Source organism: Enhydra lutris, unplaced genomic scaffold (assembly GCF_002288905.1).
Source record: "Enhydra lutris kenyoni isolate GAN:26980312 unplaced genomic scaffold, ASM228890v2 scaffoldscaffold42, whole genome shotgun sequence".
In the NCBI taxonomy this organism is placed as follows: domain Eukaryota; kingdom Metazoa; phylum Chordata; class Mammalia; order Carnivora; family Mustelidae; genus Enhydra; species Enhydra lutris.
This window is the reverse complement of record NW_019154126.1, coordinates 1,037,454-1,059,399: the sequence shown is the minus strand read 5'-3', so window position 1 is coordinate 1,059,399 and position 21,946 is coordinate 1,037,454. Positions and strand designations below refer to the sequence as shown.

The 21,946-nt window shown below is 45.3% G+C and overlaps 1 protein-coding gene across 4 annotated transcripts in view; it reads left to right on the top strand.

Moving 5' to 3' along the window:
• The window catches only part of LOC111155567 (KIAA1217 ortholog), a 289,167-nt gene that overhangs the window by 249,932 nt on the left and 17,289 nt on the right, over window positions 1-21,946 (top strand). For all 4 annotated transcript variants that reach the window (XM_022515809.1, XM_022515811.1, XM_022515812.1 and 1 more), the window contains 5 exons: window positions 1,388-1,554; window positions 13,793-13,968; window positions 18,670-18,800; window positions 19,204-19,351; window positions 21,130-21,580. In XM_022515809.1, coding sequence (XP_022371517.1) covers window positions 1,388-1,554; window positions 13,793-13,968; window positions 18,670-18,800; window positions 19,204-19,351; window positions 21,130-21,580 — 1,073 coding nt within the window. The remainder of the gene's footprint in view (window positions 1-1,387; window positions 1,555-13,792; window positions 13,969-18,669; window positions 18,801-19,203; window positions 19,352-21,129; window positions 21,581-21,946) is intronic.

Genomic DNA, 21,946 nt, shown 5'->3' with positions numbered 1-21,946 from the left:
AGCAACAGGGTTTGGTCCCAGAAGGCCTGCCTGCCCTATTGCAGACTATCCTTTACAAAAAAGAGAGCTAACCAGAAGAGGGTGTGTGCGCGTGCTCACGCCTGTGTGTGTGTGTGTGTGTGTGTGTGTGTGTGTGTGATGTAAATTCGGTCTACTCTGGACGCTTCTTCCAGAGAACTCCATTGTCCTGTGAAGACAGTGGTACTTCCTTTTGATTCCTGTACCTTGCTGATCCTGTAAATGCTACTCGAGATCCTTGGGGAGGCATTTTCTGAATCAGCCTCGGTCAAATCAGGCCCTTCCCAGATGGACTTAGGAAATCCATGAGGCTTGTTTAAGTTGGACCCAAGAAGCACAAGTTTATGGCAGCTCGAAAACTATTTAGGAAGATTTTCTTCCTGCTGCCTTTTTTGTTTCCTCTCCTAGAGAATTTTTGAACCATGCCTGATTTTCTCAGTAAACGAGATGTGAACAGAAGTCCTGCTTCTTTTGGTCTGAAAACCCACAGGGATAAACAAGAAGACCCTGTTCTTACTACTTTCCCCTTGGTGACTGGGCTGAATCTGCCCAGAACTAAGTGTCTGTTGTCCAGATAATACATCCGACCGTGTGAGCACCTGGTATTAGGTCCCAGACTTTAAAAAAATGTACTTTCTATTATAAAAATGTATTTTCTATTATAAAATTACAGATATTCGTCATGCAGATTTAATGATACAAAAAGTAGAAATATAAACATATATAAAACTCAGGGCACTTGGGTGGCTCAGGCAGTTGGGCGACCAACTCTTGATCTCAGCTCAGGTCTTGTTCTAATGGTTATGAGTTCAAGCCCTGTAATGGGCTCCATGTCCAGTGTGGAGCCTACTTAAAAAAATAATAAGTAAATGTGTGTGTGTGTGTGTGTGTGTGTGTGTGTGTACACACACACATATATTTTATATATATATATGTAAGTAAATATATATTTTTGAATTAAATATATTTTTTATATATCATGGAATACTAGCAGCTAGAAAGAATGTTAATACTTTGTTATATATACATCTAATCTTTTCTCTGTGCAAACTTGTATAGAGGAAGGAAGGAAAGAAGGGGAAAGGGTAGGGAACGGAAAGGGGGGAAAGGAAAAATTTAGCTTCCTTAATGTGGCATCAGTTCTGTGTTCTGCCTTCTACAACATGACATTTACAGACTGCATAATATAACCTTGCATGAATGTGCCATAATTTAAACCCAATTCTTTTTTTTTTTCCCCGCCATTTAGAGGACCGACATAATTAAAATTTTTTCATACTGAAGGAGTTACTGGTGATCTGTGTCGGGATGAGACTCAGAGCTCCCACTTTCTGGGACCCTGAAGTTCTTGGCTCTTCTTTTCTCCTAGGAACGCTGCATGTTTCCGGAGGCAAGACTGTGGGCGCCCTGGAGTCATCGGGGGTGTCCAGCCAGCCCTTGCCTGCCAGCCCCTCGGCTCTGCACATGAGCCTGCTCGACATGAGGCGGAGTGTGGCCGAACTCAGGCTCCAGCTCCAGCAGATGCGACAGCTCCAGGTACCTGCCCAGTTCTGCATGGAGGGCGTCCTCTAGGCTTAGCTCCCCAGAGTCCGCATACTCCTCCCTGCTCACCTCCCCCAACGTTCCCAGCCCCTCAGCCCCTTCCCGGGGCTCTCTCCACCCTGTGTTCCTAAGGCGAACTAAAGACCTAAAGAGGAGCCCCATCGAGGCATGGTTTCCTCTCTCACACACACAAAATCGGTCTAGATCCTTCTACCGCAACTCGAGTCAGTCTGTTACCACTTCTGTAAGCGAGGCATGCTTTTACACATGAAAAACCATTAAACATTTGTTCTTTTGGAGGACAGCTAGAAAAAAAGGAGCCCATGGAGCATCTAATAGCCAGTTAAAACTTCCTGCTTGCAAATGTTTTGGCTCCTTGGTCCTCCTCAGTGAGCGTGCGCAAAGGTGGGACAGGCACCTGCGCTATTTTTGCAAAGAACTGTGATGTACTTAGAACTATGACTTTAGAATAGAGGATGAATTCATAAGGAAAAGAAGCCGTCGTGGAAGACTGGCTGAGAAACACATCTGCATTTTATCTGTGTAGAGTGTGTTCCATAATATTTTCCTTACCTTTTCCCATTTATTCGGTAACATACAAACAGTGCGGGAATCGAAAGGGAGGGAAAATGACCCTCTGTGTCACCAGTCTGGGGGAATCCGTCCCATTGGTCTGATGAAGCAGAGAAATGTTTTGTGGGGTTCTGAGTAGAAGGAACTGGGGCTGTGCATTTCTTTATGAGATCGCTTTCTGAGACCTTTCTGGGATGCTTCCTGTGTCAGCCTCATGCCCCCTGCCTTTGGGGCAGGTTGGTCATTGAGGATGTGGTGCGGGCTTGGGCTCCATGTGGGGATCTTCCTGACTTCAGGAAACTCATCTTCTAAACAGTGTGGTGTCCTCGGAGCTGGTAAGGGAGGGGTGGTGTCAGGGAAAGGGCTTCCTATCACAGCTTCGCTCCCCATTCTGCTCACTCATGGTTGATCCCTACAATTCTCACCACCTAGTTAAAGCTAAGATGGTGATTTCGCAACCCAACAGCACTAGAGCCTAGGGTTTTTCTGGAAACCGAGGTTTTATATGAAATTTTAGTATTCATTCTAAAAAATGTTGGAAAGTATTAAAAACCAATGATTTAGTACCCTGCAAATGTGCTGGCCAGAATGGGTCTGCTGGGTCCCAGGTCTTTCCCTGGGATTTTTTTTGGAGGGTAAGCCCCTCCTCACGCGGCTACTGCCCATTAGTGCCACCTGCTGGCCATTTGGAATTATCTCTCCTCCCTGGACCCTCACAAGAAGAATTCCTAAATCTTGAGTGTGCTTTCCAAAGCAAGCAGGTGTTGGCATGGCGAGGTTGGGGGAGTGGGGGGTAGGTAGAATTGCTTTAGTCTAAGTACCAGGCTTCCTCTGAAGTGTGGCTCATTCAATATGGAGGGTGACATGTGTGCCTGTAGCATCACCCTGGCCTTGTTTGGTTTTCCAGCCAGTGAGGGGTGGGGGGTTCCCCACAACCCGCCTTTCAGAACTATCCATCCTCAAGCAATGTGGTTCTTCGGTCAAGGTCTGGGAATGCTATCTTAACCACACAGGTTCCTTTATTGCCCCGAGATTGCTCGGCCTCTCTGGCTCGGGGGCGGGGGGGGGGGGGGGGTTATAAAGAACAAAGCAAATACTCTCTTGAGCTTTGACGTGTGTGCAGTTCTAAAGAGCAGAGACATAGGGGAGGCTTAAACATTTTGTTTCCCAGCCGATGGTGGTTGTTTCTACCTCAGTCTTTGTATTTCCTGTGTCCCCATCAGCCTTCCTTCCTGTCTTTTCAATCAGGGGAGTCTGTCTGTTTAAGACAAAACCAGTTTAGAATAATTAAGCCATCTCAGCACTGATTCTCCTTCGGCGTATGTGTTATACACTGAAAAGGAAGTGCAACCCCAACGTGATTATAAGTCCAAGAATGGAACTATCATTAGAAATATACGGAACTCCGTGGAGGAGTCTCCAAAGAACAAAAATTGAATTAGAAATTCAAATGTTCTTTGAACTGTGTTATAAAATAGTGAAACTGAATGAAATCTTTTGTGCTTGGCAGCCGGCTCTAGTAATTAGATAATTAAATCACTGGAAAATCCTAGACTGTAGAGCATATCCTATTTGAGCATTTTATTTTCAGAATTGATGGATTATTCTCAGGGATAGAAATTTGATGAGGACACAGTGGGATGGGTAGTTTAAATTGGGCAAAAAGAATGTCAAGGGAGGTACAAGGAGCTAAGCAGAAGATGAAGAAGACCACTGAAACTCTTCTTTGTGTAATTCCCTCCTATCCGATTTCACATGAATTATTGGTCTAAGACAGTGGTTCTCAATCCTGGCTACCTGTTAGAATCACTTGAGGCCTTTAACAAAAATATCGGTACCTGGGCACCCCTGCTAGAGTCTGACTACACTGCTGTGAACCAGAGGTCAGGCACTGGTGATTCTAAAATGTTCTGGGGTAATGCTTGTGGGTATTATGAACCCTCAGTCCTTTGAGATGCCTCTTAGAAATATTGAGATCTCAGCTATCACAAGGGTGAAGCAGAAGCAGATGGGGTAGCCACCACCCTGTAAGTGTGAAAGACACAATTGACGACATCAAAACCCTGACTTCAAAAGATGCACCCCATTCCCAGTGGCAAATAGAATGTGTTCTCTACTTAGTTATAATAGCTACAAGAGCTATATGGAACTTCCGTGTTGTCATGTTCCATTCTGGGTCAGCACTTAGCAGGCAACAATGGACAGGCGACAGGTAAAGGTCTTCTACCTAACAATTGTTTCCTTCAAAAGATGATTTTCTTTATCTATTACCTTTTCTGGTGTGATTTAGAAAAAGTTTGCTCTTCCTAAGTGATGAGATCATCTTTTTTTTTTTTTTTCCTAAGTGCCACAGTACCTGGATTTTCCCAAAGTAATCCCATGTCCACCAAAGTGATTGCTGTTCTGTCCCTCTCTGTGGGCTGAGGGGAGATATAAGCTTCTAGAAAATGTGATACAAGTTCTGTGAGGGCCAGATGAGACTTGGCCTAAAGAGAGAATAGATATATCCTACTTCTTTAATTCCCAGAGGTTCCCCCCCCCACCCCCGGCTCCTGTTTCCTTATTCTGCCTCCTGATAAATTTTTTTTTTTTTTAAGTGGGAGTTATTCTGAACTTAGCGTTCTATTTTTAAGACTACTGAGAATTTACTATGTTTTCCTAAGAGAGGAAGGAGGTAAAATACCAACACAAAAAAGAAACATAGCAGTACACAAAGACCTTGTATTTGAAATGATATAATTCAATACAGTTATCTTAAGGTGTCTTTTTAAATAAAATAGTACCTCATGGAAATGTGCCAGAATCTCATTTAACTTCTGACATCCAAAAAAAAAAAAAAAAAAGATCATGGGACAGTGTCCCTGAGAAAAGCACACCAGAATTTGGCCTGTGCTGAGCCGATCTGTTTTTTCCAACTGGTCAGAAATAATTAATGGAACTAGTTCAGTGTCATACAGTTTACCAAGCCCTAGATAGACTCTCACAGAAGCTGTCTAAGATGGGGAGTCATCTCCCAGATAGCAAGTGGTTGTGACCAGCATCTTATACATTGTTCCCTACAGCCTGGAGAACTTAATGGGGTAGTCAGGAGTCATTCTGGGGTCTGGCTATCATCAGGAAACCTCTGATTTATAGTACAACTACTTTTCAGTGTCACTGCTGGACAGAAAATCAGTCCCATTATATGACACTGTTGGTTAGACTGATAGTCTTAGGTTTTACCTAAGAAATCAGGATTTAGTATGTGAGGTACATACCTATTTTGAGGTGCGTAGAACTAGTTTTAGGCAGTTTTCTAGTCTCTGGATGTTGATGGGGCAAGTTATTTGGTTTAATGAAATATTTAATGGCCAAGAACATTATTTCTGAGTATTTTTATAAAAATGTCAAAGCATAGCATTTATAATAAATTTATGTTTCCAGAATGAGGGGGTAACTGTAACAGTACCTACCTTCCCACTGTGGACAACTAGAAAACTAAAAAATAAATATATATATGTATTAAACAACTATTTCCAGGCATTGGATGACAGACAACACAGGACTGTAATCCTTGGGAGAACAGAAGCAAAGGAAGTGAAACCTACACTTGACTCAGCTTTCTGCCTGAGGGCATTCTCAGATCATGATGTAGAAAGGGATGACTGAGCAGAGCACTGACAGCCTAATTGAGAAGACAAGATCAAACTTTACAGAGCTGAAACAGCTAGAATTTGTGGAGTAGAATACCAAATAAGAGGAAGCTCTACAAAGAAAAGACTATATAAACCTGGGGTCTGTTGTTGAATAATAAGCCAAACATGTATAGTGAGAAAGATCACCAAGCCAGGCAAAAGTAGAATGGGAGGCTTTAAGCTAAAAAAAAAAAAAATACCCAAAGGTCACACGGAGCTGGGAGATGTCCATACTTTTACAAGCGAGAGTCAAGAGGCTTCACTGGTCACTGGGGCATTCAGTAAAGATCAGAGAAGAATGATGTTCCTGTCTCAGGACTAAACTAGTCCCAGAGTAAAGAATGTCCTAGACTCACCCTAACGGAGCTTAAAACCAAGCCCCTAAAGACCAAAAATGATCCACAAGTAAATGAGCCATCTGCCAGAGCAACTCCATTGGTTGAACCATCAGTTCAACCCAGAACTGCCTGTCCAGCACTCAGTCAAAAATTACTAGACATGTGATCCATAACCTTAAAAATTGACTGATAGGAAGCAACCACTAATTGCAGGGATAACCAGAACAGCAGCAAGGGCTTTAAAGCAGCTATAATAATTATTCTCAAGGATTTAAAGAAAAACATGAACACAATAAGACAAGAAAAAGATATAAAAAAAAATCTGAGTGTAACTTTCAAGAACTGAAAAACAGTATCTGAATGGACTTAATAGAAGATATATTACTGTCAAAACAAAATATCAGTTTGAAAACAGCAATAGAAACTGTTCACACTGAAGTATAAAGAAAAAAAGACTGGAGAAAATGAATCAAAACTTAATTTGTGGAACAATATTAAGTGGTCTGAGGAAAAGAGAAACACATTAGAAGAAATAGTGGCTAGAATTTTTCTAAATGTGATGAAAGCTGTAAATCCACAGACCAAAAAAAGTTCAACAGACCCCTGGGGTGGAGGAGAGGAATTAATAGAAAATCTTATAGGCAGCGAGAGGGGGAAAGAAAAAGGTACCTTACTTGCACGCCTGAGTGGCTCAGTGGGTTAAAGCCTCTGCCTTCGGCTCAGGTCATGATCCCAGGGTGCTGGGATCGAGCCCCACATCGGGCTCTCTGCTCGACAGGGAACCTGCTTCCCCCTCTCTCTCTGCCTGCCTGCCTCTCTGCCTACTTGTGATCTCTGTCTGTCAAATAAATAAATAAAATCTTAAAAAAAAAAAAAAAAGAAAAGAAAAGAAAAGAAAAAGAAAAAGGACCTTACTTATAGAGAAATATAAATAAGAATTACCACCCAATTCTTCCAAAAGACAAAGTTAAGTCTGGAAACAATGAAATGACATTTTTACAGTATTGAAAAAAAAAAAAAAAAAGGAAGAAAGAAAGAAGTCTGTCCTTCAGAAAATAGAGGACACTTCCCAACTGGTTTTGTAAATCCAGCATTACCCTAATAGCAAAACCAGTCAAAGATAATTTAAGAAAAGAAAATATAGACCGATATCCTTCATGAAAATATGCATAACAAATCCTTACCAAAATATTAGCAGTTGAATCCAGCAATATATAAAAAGGATACTATTTATCCCAGGTATAGGATATTATCCCAGGTATGGGATGACACCTGTTTGCAAGATTGTTTTAATATGAGAAAAAAAAAAAGAATCAATGTATTTAACCCCATTAATGGGAAAAAGGAATAAAATCCTGCCATTTCAATAAATACAGAAAAAACATGTGACAAAATTCAGTGCTGATGATAAAAACATTCAGCACTCTAGTAGAAGGACACTTCCTTAACCTGATAAAGGATGTCTGAAAAACCTACAGAAAACATCACTAATGCTAAAACACTACACACATTTCCCATAAAATCAGAAACAAGAGCAAGGAAGGCTTCTCTCACTTCTATTGAATACTGTACATAAGATCCTAGCCAGTGCAATAAGGCTTGAAAAAGAAAGAAAAGGCATCCCCATAGGGAGGTAAAATTGGCTTTACGCACAAATGATATGGTTGTGTATATCTGGAATCAAAAAGGCTACAAAAATTGCTACCAGAAATAAGTGAATTAAATCAGGATCACCAGAAGCAAGTCACTATGCAAACATATAAAAATGTTAGTATGTACAGTGTAAATCTATGCAGTTGATTTACACGCACAATGGAACACCATGCTGCGTTAACAAAAATGACCTCCTGAAACCCTCAGTGACACACCAGATCTCGAAACCTGTATACTGAAGGGAAGAGACCACACCCACAAGACTACATATTGTGTCATTTCATGTATATGTCCGTGGAGGAGAAGAAGAGCTTGTCTTTAGGGACAGAAAGTAGATTGGTGGTTTGTTGGGGCCAGGGTTTGGGGGGGACTGGTTGCAAAGGATCACAAAGGCGTTTTCTAGGGTATTAAAAAATGCCGTCTATCTTCGTGGTGGTTACATCGGTGCTTATACATTTATCAAAATTCACTGACATGTGCCCTTAAAATGGGGATATTTTATTGTTTGTAAAGGATGCTTTAATAGAGGGGTTTTAAGTTAATTGACATGTAGCTATCATTGCTAAGCAAAAGTACATGTAATGATATGAACTGCTGATGACTAATTTATTTGAAGCGTTTAGAGAAAGATGTGGATCTAAATCTTGCCTTCAGCTTGGCATTTCACACAGTGATGGGATGAACAGGGGCGTCCTGTGTCCTGGGGACAGTGGCCAGAGCACCAGGCAGGGGGGCCGAGGACTAGAGGAACACAGAAGGAGAACCTGGGTCCGTGAGTATTCCTTCATGATTAACTAGCGCATCATTGCCTGCGTGTCGGCACTGTGCTATGGAAAATTCCCTCTCTAGTCCCTGCAGCTGATTCCGGTAAGCCCCTCTTTCTGGAAGCAGGATTGTATAACCCGGAATGCCAGGCAAACCTTCTCTTCAGGTGAAATAATTTAAATGCCGTCTGCCATGTTACCAGCCCAATAACTCAAGTATTACCTGCGGCTGCGGTTCTTCCACTGTCTGTAGGTTTCTAAGTAATGTCCGGTTGAAACTCCTGTGTACGGCCCATATGTGTCAGTACCTCCTGTGTGCTAGAAACTGGGCTTGTGGCTGGGAATAAAACAGACATGTCCCTGCCTTGTTAGCAGAGCAACTGGGGGGCTTGAAAAATTACCGGGTTGAATTAAAAATACTTCAATTCTCACCCTGATTCTGCCCTTAATGACTGAGGGACCTGGAACAAGTCACATGACCTCTGGGCTTCCCTTTTCCCATCTTCCAAATTTCAATTTTAAGAATTTTAAATATTCCAGTGGCAATTTCCAACCCGATAGCCACTATTAATACCCACTGCTAATGGGACCATAATTTATTTGGAACTTGTCTGTGGGGTTTGGCGGGAGGATTCGGGACAGAGGGCTGTGTACCGAGCTCATGGCACAGTGATATCATCTCTCCATTAGAGAGTCCTTTTCTCGAATGGGGAGGCTGTTACACTTATCCTTGGTGGCACATCAGAATCATCTGAGAAGCTGAAAGAATTCCCCATGCCCAGGCTGCACAGAAGAACAGTTAAATCAGAATCTCTTGGGGGTTGGGGGTAGGACCCAGGTGTCAGTCACTTTTCAACACACTTAATCATCTACTTACTTATCCCGTGCATACCTGCGACCCCGCATCATTTAAACGTGTCATTTTGGTACCTGGCAGTGTTGCCATGTGTATTCAGCAACACTGTTGTCAGAGCACGGCAGGGCATGAGAGCTGAGCCCAAGGCATATCTGAGCCTGTGGGCCAGCCCATATGTCTACCGTCAAGGAAGGAATTTCAGATTCTCCGTTGTTCATCATCATTGGCATTACTGCCTAACTCGTGCATTTATCAGTATTTATCAAGTACCTGCTGTGAGCGACCCTATGTCCTGGAGTCACTGCAGAAATGGAGGATATTGCAGGTGCAAAGTCCCTGTGGCAGAAAGGAGCCTAGCCAGTCAGAAGGCCAGAAAGGACGTTGGTGTGGCTAAAGCAGGGATTGCCAGCTGCCTATAATGGGAGGAGACAGGTGATGTGGGAAAGGGCCAGACTCCCCCATGCCTTGTAGGCAGAGTTGTCACTCCAGAGGGCAAGGGAGGAACTCGCCCTCCATGCACTGTTTCCATACATGGTGACTTTCAGCAATATAGTGGCTGTTTTTAAGACCACAATAAAAACACGTGATTAGCAGAAACAATGAGGGCATAATTATGAGTCATTCAAGAAGGTAACCCAAGGGGCGCCTGGGTGGCTCAGTGGGTTAAGCCTCTGCCTTCAGCTCAGGTCATGATACCAGCGTACTGGGATCGAGCCCCACATCAGGCTCTCTGCTCAGCGGGGAGCCTGCTTCCTCCTCTCTCTCTCTCTCTGCCTACTTGTGATCTCTATCTGTCAAATAAATAAATAAAATCTTTAAAAAAAAAAGAAAAGAAAAGAAGGTAACCCAAGAGTGGCCCATTTTTATTTGGTCCCTCCCAGACAAAATGGCAGGCCCCACCCCCGCGGCCAGGTTTGTGCCAGACGCTGTGATAAGCACATTATTCCCTCACTGAATCTCCCTTCCCAGCCTCTGAGATAGGAACGAAGATTGCCCCTTCTTATGGAGAGACACAGAGAGATTACTAAGTTGCCCACAACATGGCTACTGAGGGGTAAAACTAGAAACTGAACGCAGGCAGTCTCTTTCCAGATGGCCCACCGGTACAGAGCTGGGCCTGGAACAGGATGGTGGCTCTGCTTGTTGCCCATGTTGAAATGTTTTCTCTGTATTCAGCAAAACTGGATGACACGGAGAAGTGTTGAGTTGAGGGTCACGTGGCATTTGCACATAGTAATGGACAGCCGACAAAGACCTCACTCTCCGGAGGTGATACACAGTAGTTGTCCTACCGTCCATGAAACCAGGAAACAGAACAGAACAAACCAGTAACAGCTCATTGAAATTTCAGGGAAACTTTAAGGAGAATGTAATAGGTATAATGTAACTACTGTCTTCAAAGCTGACCGAAGAAATGCCCTTGATGGATACGCTATCAGAGAACTGTCCTGCCCCAGAGAAATACTGAATGCAGGACTTAGCAACAGGACTCAAGTATTTGACTAGATTCCTAAGAAGTCAGGTGCAAGCCACATGGTATACTCTGTAGGCTCATAAAAGAGAGTGCTCTGGAAACTATATGGCTGTTGTGATATTATGCATGCAAGCCTGCGTAAAATCCAGGAAAAAAGAGTGAATTGCCGAGAGGCTTAGAGCTCATCTGGAATCATCATCATTGCAACCATCAGTACCTATATAGGTACTGATGCAACCATCAACATCAAGTACTGTTTCAGGGGTCTGTGATCACGTGATTTTGGGTACATGGACCTGTATAAGCAAGAGGGACACAGATTCTCTTCTAACTGATAACGCTGAAATAGTCCAGAGCCAAGTCTACATTTGTTGAGTACCTGTTCAAGATCGAGCAGTATTTCCTTCAATGCTCAGACAAGCTCTAGCAAGGGAGGTGAATCCATCCTCCTCATCCTTGAAGACAAGGAAATGGAGACCAAGTGAGGCTAAGTAACATGCCCAGGTCTCATAGTAGTCAGGGCTGGGGGTTTGATCCAAAGTGGAACCACAAAAGACCCCAAAGAGCCCAAAGCCACCCTGAGAAAGAACAAACCTAGAGGCATCACATGGCCTGATTTCAAAAAACATTGCAAAGCTATAAGAATCAACATAGTACGGTATTGTCATAAATACAGACACGCAGGGACGCCTGGGTGGCTCAGTGGGTTAAAGCCTCTGCCTTTGGCTCAGGTCATTATCCCAAGGTTGTGGGATCGAGCCCCGCATCGGGCTCTCTGCTCAGTAGGGAGCCTGCTTCACCCTCTCTCTGCCTGTCTCTCTGCCTACTTGTGATCTCTGTCTGTCAAATAAATAAATAAAATCTTTTAAAAAATAAATAAATAAATACAGACACACAGATCAATGCAATAGAATACAGAGCCCAGAAAAATGGTCCCACACATATATGGTCAATTAATTTATGATAAAGGAGCCAAGAATAGACAATAAGGAAAGAACAGTTTCTTCAGTTTAACGGTGCTGGGAAGACCGGACAGCCTCATGCAAAAAGAATGACGCCGGACCACCATCTTACACCAAATGCAAAAATTGGCTCTGAAATGGATTTAAGACTGGCACATAAGACCTGAAACTATGAGATTCCTAGAAAAAAACACAGGTGGTAATCTCCTTGACAGAGGTCTTGGCAATGATTTTTTGAAACTAAGACCAAATGTAGAAGCAACAAAAGAAAAAAATCCACGGGACTACCTCAGAGTAAACAGCTTCTGCACAGCAAAGGAGACCATCAACAAAATGAAAAGGCAGCCTCTTGAATGGGACAAAATATTTGCAAATCATGTATTTGATAAGAGGTTAGTATCCAGAGTATGTATAACTCAATACCAAAAAACCCAAACAATTCAGTTTTTTTTAAATGGCAGGTCTGAATAGATATTTTTCCTAAGAAGACACATGACCAACAGGTACATGAAAAGATACTCAACTCTGTTCATCATCAGGGAGATGCAAATGAAAACCACAGTCACCTCACATCTGTCAGAATGGGCTAGTATCAAAAAGACAAGGAGTAAAAAATGCTCGTGGGGATGTGGAGAAAAAGGAATCCTCATGCACTCTTGGTGGGAAGGCAAATTGGGCAGCCATTGTGGAAAACAACATGGAGGTTTCTCAAAAAATAAAAGTAGAATTACCATATAACCCGACAATTCCATTTCTGGGTATTTTAGAGCAAAGATAGTAACTCAGACGTATGCACTCCTGTGTTCACTACTGCACTATTTACAGTAGCCAAAATATGGAAACCAAAGTGTCTGTCAATGGGTGAATGGTCAGTAATGTTGACACAATAGTGTGTGGCGACTACACTGACTGTACTGAGTACTGAGTGTATAGAATTGTTGTCACTGTGCTGTACACCTGAAACTAATATAACACTGGATGTCAACTTCAGTAATAAAAATTAAAAAATAAAAGTATAAAAAGAAGGTGTATATATACCATGGAATATTATTCAGCCATTAAAAAAAGAATGAAATCTTACCTTTTGTGCCAATATGGATGGACCGTGAGGACATAATGCTAAGTGAAAGGAGTCAGAGAAGGACAAATATCATGCAACCTCTCTTACAGGTGGAATTAAAAAAAAGAAAAAAACCTCACAAACTGGTGGTTGCTAGAGGAAGGGGTATGAGAAATGGATGAAGGGGGTCAAAGGTTTAAAAAAAAAAAAGAAGCCTTTGAGATCTAAAAGACCAAGTCATAAGGGTACTTTGGGCACTGTGATGGGAGGAGGCCAGAGCAGGCAGGAAGAAGTATTTTGGTGTAAGGAGTAGCTCTCCCAACGTTACAGATGTTCCCCTAACACCATAAGCCGTACTCCTAAAGGTCCCACTTTTGCAGCTGAAGTCTTGCACTGAGAAAGAGAAAGTGATGTTTCCTGAGGTCACACGGGTGCAAGGAGGGTGGCTTGGGCCACTGGGTTCTGCGTTATCACACGCTTAGTTCTGTGTTTTAGTTCGGGGCTTGCAAACGATTCCCAGGTGCCTCTATAGGTCTACAAAACCATCCCAAACAATTGCTTGGCTCCAAACCTGGTGTTCTCCGCTGCTCCCTATAAAAACACGTCAATGAGAGTTTATGCCTGTTGCCCACAAGGCACTGACCAGAGTCTAGAAAGGCTCCTGTTTTTTTGCAGACACAGACACAAACGTCTGGTTGGGTCAGTTCGCAGCCGAACCCCAGACGGTGGTTAAAGTAGCAATATTATACACAATTGTCACTTCCTTCCCTTTCTTGCTGGAAATAAACACTCAGCTGCAGGGCTATTTCCCCAGACCCACTTCCCAAGACTCTCAGGCAGCCAGAGCCCAGCTGAGGTTGATTTCTTTTGTTTGACAGCTACAGAACCAGGAACTGCTGAGGGCCATGATGAAGAAGGCTGAGCTGGAAATCAGTGGCAAAGTGATTGAAACCATGAAGAGGCTGGAGGACCCCGTCCAGCGACAACGCGTCCTGGTGGAGCAAGAGAGGCAGAGATACCTACACGAGGAGGAGAGGATTGTCAAGAAGCTGTGGTGAGTGCGGGACACCTGTCGCGTGTCACGCTGTGTAACCCGGAGAGGGCCCTGTCCTCGCCGACGACAAAGCCCTTCCTTGGTGGTGCTCTCTCCTTCTCTCTTTATTGAGCATCTACTATGTGCAAGTTAGAGCCCTATCCCTTCCGGGCCTCCGTGGACCCTTAGCGCTATCCAGACCCAGAAAGTTCACCTGCGCCCCTCTCTTGAGAAGCCGGAGCACCATGCTCCTTTGTAGGGCTCAGCAGCACAGCAAATGAAAGGAAGCAAATGGCAAGACCCGATGATAAATGGGGAGTCTGCCTTTAATCTCAGTAAATGAAAACGAATAGCCAAAATCACAGTGTTAAAATTATCTTCCTATTATTCAACGATAGTTAAAAGCGCAAAAGAAGAATTCAGATGTAAAGTATGTGTGATCCAGGAATGAAAGATGCCTCCTTAAAAGTTACCCATCTTCCGTGAGGTTCTTATTGAAAGCATCTATCAAGTCCCACTATTGAAACGAGCAGTTCATTTCTACCCCTGTCACTAAGGCAGGCCCATCTTTTATGGTAATCTATGTTTTGTTATGCAATGAATGTTTATCATAGAATGATTTCACCTTCTAGGATCATGAATAGTAATTTTTCTGCGTTCTCCTGCTGTCAGTAATTCGCTTCTTAAATCTCCCCAATTGGGAATATAAAGAGGCAACTTCTGCATTCTTCTCATGAGCAGAAGGTCCAGAAGTCTTCATGGAAAGGGATGGAAAGGGTTAATTCTATAATCTGTTTGATGCTTGAGCTTGTACTCCTCAGATGCCAACCCCGCGTGTCTCATTAAAAATAGAATATTCCTCTCAGTAGCCGTCCAGAGGGGGGTTAGAAATCAATTATAGAGTTCTTACTTTCCTCAAAAATGAAATTTCGCTACCGTTGACGGACATCTCAAAATCCCTTCCAAAATCTTACGTAGTCGATGCATTTGTGGACAGTCGATCACCCACCGTGAGGCGATAAGGCTGTTCGTCAGAAATGTTTTTGTGACAGCCCAGTTGTCTCATTCGAGGTGTTAAGATTCTTCTTGAAAACGTCTTTAAAAATATATTGCCTTTTCAGAATATTTCGTCATTTTTCCAATTGAATTATGAAAAAAGGACATTTTCTTGCTTCTGGCCTAGAAAAAGCATCTTCAGCGTCAATCCTAGCCTGCGACCAGCAGCCCCGCCCGAGAGTGAGATAGGAAGCAGAGTGGGGAGCGTACGGTGGGGAGACACTGTGGGCGGGCCCCACACGGGGAAGTCAGGCACGGGGCTGCTGAGGAACTCCAGTCTCATGAAGCCAAACGTATGAGTATGTGTAGAGCACAAAACAGATGACTCACAGGTGCTGGGTGAACCCACACAAAAGAGAGATTCCTCTGGGCCCCAGGGATCAAGAAGACTGAACCTGAAGTTATTCATGTGTGCCCAGGCCCAGGCCCTGTGTGTAGTTGGGTCACAAGTGGCTTGTTAAACTGAACCAGGCTGGCCTGGAGGACAGGTGGGGTTCCGTCAGTGGAGACTGGAAGGGGATGGGGGGCTCCTGGGCAGAGGAAGCCTATGATCCAGCCTGTCTCAGGATGGGGAAGGCACAAGATGTCCTTGGAGAACTTCGGGTCATGCATTCTGCCAGGAGAGCGGGGTCCAATGTGGGTCTAGATCGTGTCTCCTATGTGGGTAATGCCGTTCCCGTTTGCTCGGTGACTGCCCGTATCTGAGACCACACTCAGGCCCAGCATGCTTGCTGACGTCCGTGGGGCCTGCGTTTACCGAGATCACCTAGATCCCTGGCTTTTCTTGAAAGCTCCTGGGTCCAACCCCAGGTTCAGAACATCTCTGGATGGAGCTTGAGAATGTGCATTTTAGGAAGCTACAGAGGACGTTCCGAAATGTCTTAACATTGGACAGTTACTGCTGGCCTGAGGAGGAGGTGCTGATGTTTTCTGATCAAGGAGGTAGTGAAGTCAGAGCTGTATTTCAGAAAGGTCCCTCTGGTGATCACGTATAGGACAGATGGCGGGGGAAACACCAATGTCAGGGAAGCCTTATTGGAAGGGCAGTAACAGTCAGTCAAAAGTCAGTAAGGCCTGGATCAAAGAGGAGAAATAGGAATGGGAAGAGAAATCAAACGCAGGGGACTGAGTAGGGGATCCGAGTAACGACTGAGAGAGGGTTACAAAAGACAGCCTGAAATTTCAACTCTGGAACATTAGGAAAACAATTATCTCCTCTCCCTCCCCTCCCTTCCCCTGTTTTTGTCCTTAAACACACACACACACAGACACACAGGAAAATAAATTCCCTTGGGCGTCACGTTAGGGTAAGTTGCTGGTGAGCCATTCAGATGGCAGAGAAATGAAATTTGGGTCTAGAACTATGGAGAGAAGTTGAATCAAGATCCTCTCTCTTTGGTGGGTTTCCATTTGGAAATAATAATTGGGTTTCTAATAATAGATGAAACATAGTTCAACAAATTGATGCTTCTTTTTAACTAAGGTAGAAGGAAAAGCAACTTACACAAATAGAACAGATTTACATGTAAACCACAGCATCTGGGAACATCTGGCATTCCTTTGAGCAGAGTTCACATCTCAAAAGTCACATTGAGTACATAATATTGAAAAATTGTTTTCAGCACTCATTTTAGCTCCCTGATCTCTGTTACGTTGTGAAGGAACACATTTGATCCGACTGCTTTCTAACAGCATGAACGTGTGAACAGAAGTGACATTGTTGTATACGATAATATCAGTACACTTTTGTATGTATTCCTTGATCAACAAAGGAAAAGCTGTGACATTTAGGGGTCTCCTGTGTGCAGAGTTATGAAATCCAAGAAGCACACTGTGTAGAAGAGATTAAAATAGAATTTTAGGCAGACCGACTCTGGGTCAGATGATAGCTCCTAGGACTATTAATTACAGCCTGGCAAGCTGGTGGGTTTTTAATGGAACCGTGATAACATTTGGGTCTTTGCTCTTCCCTCAAAACTTGGAAGGACTCGACAGTGTGTCCTGTGTGCACTCTTAATATTTCAGTTTGATGATGAAATGGAAAATAACTTTTCATTTCAAATAACACACAGGCGCCATTTTTAGAGCTCCTTGGAAGGACGGCACACGTCCTCCCCTCAGGGATGTGGCAGCTGTAGGAAGTTTCTGTGGGTGGGACACAGAACACCGGTCACCTCTCCGTAGCTCACGGTGTGGACAGGGAGCGGAAAAGGCTTTCCCTTTTGGTTTGAAGTTGCATCATTTCATCTGAAGGAATCACAGGCAGCTGGGTTCCTTTTCCCTAACAGAATAAAAGACGTCACCAAAAGCCCCATCCCGCTTCTCTGTGGCGGATGAATTTGTTGTTTGGTCCAAGGCCCCTGTGAAACATACATAGCATCCCGCCCGAGTCCCTCCCGCAGAGGCTGTGACATCCGTAACTCCCGCCTGCGCGCCCACTTTGAGGGAAGGGTCCGGGCAGACCTTTTTTTTTTTTTTCCTTTTTCTTTTTCTTTTTTTTCTTTTTCCTTTTCTTTCCATTTTTCTATTTCTCTTTCTCTTCCTCTTTCTCTCTCTCTTTCTTTTTCTTTCTTCCTTCCTTCCTTCCTTCCTTTTTTTTTTTTTTTCTTCCAGATCCACTGTCTTCCTCCCCTGCTCTAAGCTCTGCGCTAGCGGCAGGTGGAATGTTGGTCGCCTACTGCCACCTAGTGGTTCTTCATCTCTCAACATCCTTTTCCTTCACCTTCTTTAAGAGAGAAGCTTTCTGTTGTCCGGTTTACAGGCAAATGGAAGTGATACGAACATGTGTTTAGGACAGGGTTAGTAATGTGCCCAGGAGACAGGACGTTGTCGTTTGGTTGGGTGGTTGGTTGGTTTGCGTTTTGAAGCGGAAGACCTTAATTCAGTCCTGTTGGAACTCTAGCAGTACCTTAGGGTGTGTGTGTGTGGGTGTGTGTGTGTTTCTCCACACTCTCTCCTACACATACAGACACACCAGAAATCAGATCTGTGATCATTTTTCCTCTGTAGCTTGGAGTGGAAAGTCGGTCCCTATTAATGAGATCATCAGTGTAAGCTAGAGGTTCTTGATCAGGCGCAAGTTTGCTTCCCTCCCCTCCTCTCCCTCCCCACCTCCAAGGACATTTCCCACCACCTAGAGACATCCTTGTTTGTCACAGGCTCGGGGCAGGTGCTACTAGCGTCTAGTAGCTAGAGGGCTGGGATGCTGTTGAACACCCCACACTGTACAGGGCAGGCTCCCACAAGGAGGGATTATCCAGCCCCAAATACCAAGTTCCAAGTTGAGAAGGCTGATATAAACCCATCGGGATCCCTCCTTTTGCCCCGCTACAGTGCATACAGTCGATCCCCTCTGTCATGTTACAAAGTGCACAACACCCGTCCCTTAGTTGGCATCGGTATCCCCACTGGAAATAAAGAAATAAAGAAAAAATAAAATAAAAAATAAAGAAGGGGTGTCCCCATGAACAGGCCCTGGGAAAACTCCCTTGCACCTGCCTTACACCCCAGCGGAATATTTAAGCCGGACCGAGCCGCTCTTGTGAGCTGCCATCTTCGCAGAAGCCCGGGGAGGCGGGGACAAGCCCTTGGCTACTGCAGCCGCTCTTTTTGCGGACCCAGTGTTCACCCCCATCTGCCGGTCTGCTCCTCCCCTGCCCCTCGCAGTGAGCTGGAAGACTTTGTTGAAGACTTGAAGAAGGACTCTACATCCGCCAGCCGAGTGGTCACTCTAAAAGACGTGGAAGACGGGGCTTTCCTCCTGCGACAAGTGGGGGAAGCCGTAGCTACCCTGAAAGGTGAGTGTCCTCCTTGAAGGGAGAAGTCCGGAGCCCTTCTCCTGGGGGGGGGGGGGGGGGGGGGGGGGGGGGGGGGGGGGGGAGGGGGTTAAAAAATCTGTCCAGTAGTGAAGGATGCGTCATTCATACCTGTGTGCGTGCACATAGTCCGCAAGTACCTACGTGTGCCGGGCAGCGTTCTAGGCACCGGGGATGCCTCACTGAACGAAACAGGCAAGTACCCTAAATACCCTGTAAGATTCAGGACGAAGGGACACACTAATGACAGGCGGCTGTCTCCCGAAGATGCGTGCGGAGCGCATGAGCCCCGCGCTTCCGAGCCTGGCCAGTGCGCACGCGGGGTGGGGGCTCCACGTCCTGCCTCTCCGGCGGCTCACCCTCTGGCTTGGCTCTTGGCCTGCAGGAGAATTCCCAACCCTACAGAACAAGATGCGAGCCATCTTACGCATCGAAGTGGAGGCCGTGCGGTTTCTGAAGGAGGAGCCCCACAGGCTGGACAGTCTCCTGCAGAGGGTGCGAAGCATGACCGACACCTTGACCATGCTGCGGAGGTAACCGGGCCTCCTGGGGGGGGGTGGGGAAACGTCCGGAGGCGAGGCAGCGACTCCTTCCCACCGCACTTACTCTGTTGCGCTGTGACCGGAGGTCTCCAGTCTTCGCGCCCTTGGCCCCCCCCTGGGGCTAAACTTTAGCAACCCGGGAAAATTTTTTTTTTTTTTTTTTTTTTTTTCCTTTTTTTTAATCGTTTGAAGGTGGTTCTTTTCAGGAACACGTTAGAGTTGAAGAATGGCTCACAATATTCGGGGTGCGGGACTGCCCAACCCTGGGGGCGGGGGGGGGGGGGGGGGGGCAGGGGGGGGGAGAGATCTAGAGCTCGAAGTTGCTTTCATGAAGGTGACTCGTGGCAGTGGAAGAAAGGGCACAGTAGCATGAGACAGAAAGAGGGGAACAGATCCTTGGGGATCCTTGGGGATCGAAGGAACAGGGTCGGTAAAAGAAACAGAAGTGAGTAGCAGAGGAGGGTCACAAAGGCAAGGTCTTCTTTTCAAATCAAAAAAAGAGAGAAAGCATTTTAATAATGAATTGAGGCACCAATTAAAGGTTATCAGTCAAGTTGGACATCGTCTGACCTAGAACTATGTTGATCCTAACAATAACCTGCAAGGAAGGCCTTAGAAGGCATTCTCATCCTCTTGTCCTCGTCCTCATCGTTATTACATTTTATAGAAAACCATGTGAGGCTCAGAAAGATGAGGTTCCCAACATCACACGGCTAGAACGTGGCAGGAATGATGACATTCAGGCACAGGTCTGCCTGACCCCAAAGCCGCATCCAAATCAACAAATAGCGTGACAAGACCCCAAAAAGCAGAGGAGGTTGAGGACTAACCCAGCTGCTAGATTTGAAGTCGCGGTCGACCTTGCAGAAAGGCTTGGTCAAGTCCAGGTGGAACAGCCTGATCACACGAGGCTGAACGACATGAAGAGCAAACCCAAGGAGTTAGAATGCAGTAGACCCTTGAACAACTCGGGTCTCAGCTGCACGGGTCCGCTTGTGTAAATTTTTTTTTTTTTTTATAAATACAGGGCAATACTGTAAAATATATTTTCTTTTCCTTGTGATTTTCTTAATATTTTCTTTTCTTCCTTTATTGTAAGAATACAGCAATAATGTACAAAATATATGTGATTCAACTGTTTATGATCTAGATAAGGCTTCTGGTCAATAGTAGGCAATTAGTAGTTAGGTTTTTTTTGGGGGGGTGACAAAAGTTATACTGTGATTCTCAACCGTGTAGGGGGTCAGGACCCTAACCCACCCCACGCTGTTCAGGGGTCAGCTGTAGGAGCTGCCTTCCGCAGGGGTTCAGCAGTGAAAGGAGGAGAGCTTGGAGGGATCAGGAAGCTTTGGGGGTTGGAACTGAGCCTGTCTGAGGGCTGTCCCTCTGCCAGGACTGTTCCCAGGACTGGGTACAGGAGTTCTTGTTAGGGTCCTGTGTTCACTGTGTGTCGCCACCATGCAAATAGTGACGGAACGGTGTCTGGCTGGGCTTGATGGAGCTAGTGGAAAGGGAGAGACAGACCCTATCTTAAGGGAAGGACTGAGAAATCGGCTACCAGAGACAGCCAGGAGACAACTGGAGGGCATTAGGAAGTTGCTATGGAAACCCTCAGCACTGAGCGGCTACTCGGGGTTTTCGAATGTCTTAATTCTGCAGCAACAGCCTGCCTGGCTTTGGGATGACACAGCGTTCAAGTTCATGCCATAAAAATAAAATGCAGGCTACCCATTGTAAGAGTTAATGCTGCTGTGCCTGGTCTCTCCCAGACACGTCACCGACGGACTCTTGAAAGGTACAGACGTGGCCCAGGCCGCTCAGTATGTGGCGATGGAGAAGGCCACGGCCGCCGAAGTCCTGAAGAGCCAAGAGGAGGCGCCCCACGCCTCGGGCCAGCCCCTCCACGCGGCAGGAGTCCCGGGCGATGTGAAGTCGGAAGTGGTGCCCTTGACCGTTCACCACGCACAGAGTTCTGCCGTGGTCATCCAGCCCTCCCAGCACTCCGCCGCCCTGCTGAACCCCGCCCAGCACCTGCCCGCAGGGGCCGGTCCTCACCCGGCCGGCCCTCCCACCGCTACCCAGGAAGGGACCTCCGCTCTGCCGTCGTCGGCTCAGGCTCCACAGTCCCCACAGACACCCATGAATGGTTCCACCATGCAAAGCTTGTTCATCGAGGAGATCCACAGCGTGAGTGCCAAGAACAGGGCGGTGTCCATTGAGGTAGGGTCCTATTTCCATTTCTCATAGCCCCCCATAAAGGAATAACACCTGGTCCTTTCCCTTGAAGAGCGTATCGTCTGGTTGTCAAGGTCATACATATATGTGCATAAGTATCACAGATAGATTTGTAGCCCTATCCATGGGTTTCAATGGCCAGATTAAGAGAAAGATTAAGATTTTAAGAACAGTGGACGGTGTGACCCTGGTATACTGGGAACTGTTTAACAACCGGCTCTCTGGGGGGAGGGGGAATGCCCCAATTTGTAAAATGACCCATTTCTGTAGTGTATTTTCCCATCGCCGATTTCGAGTTATAGCGGGATATCGGGGAGCGCACAACTGGGGAGAAATGTGAGTCGGCTGTCC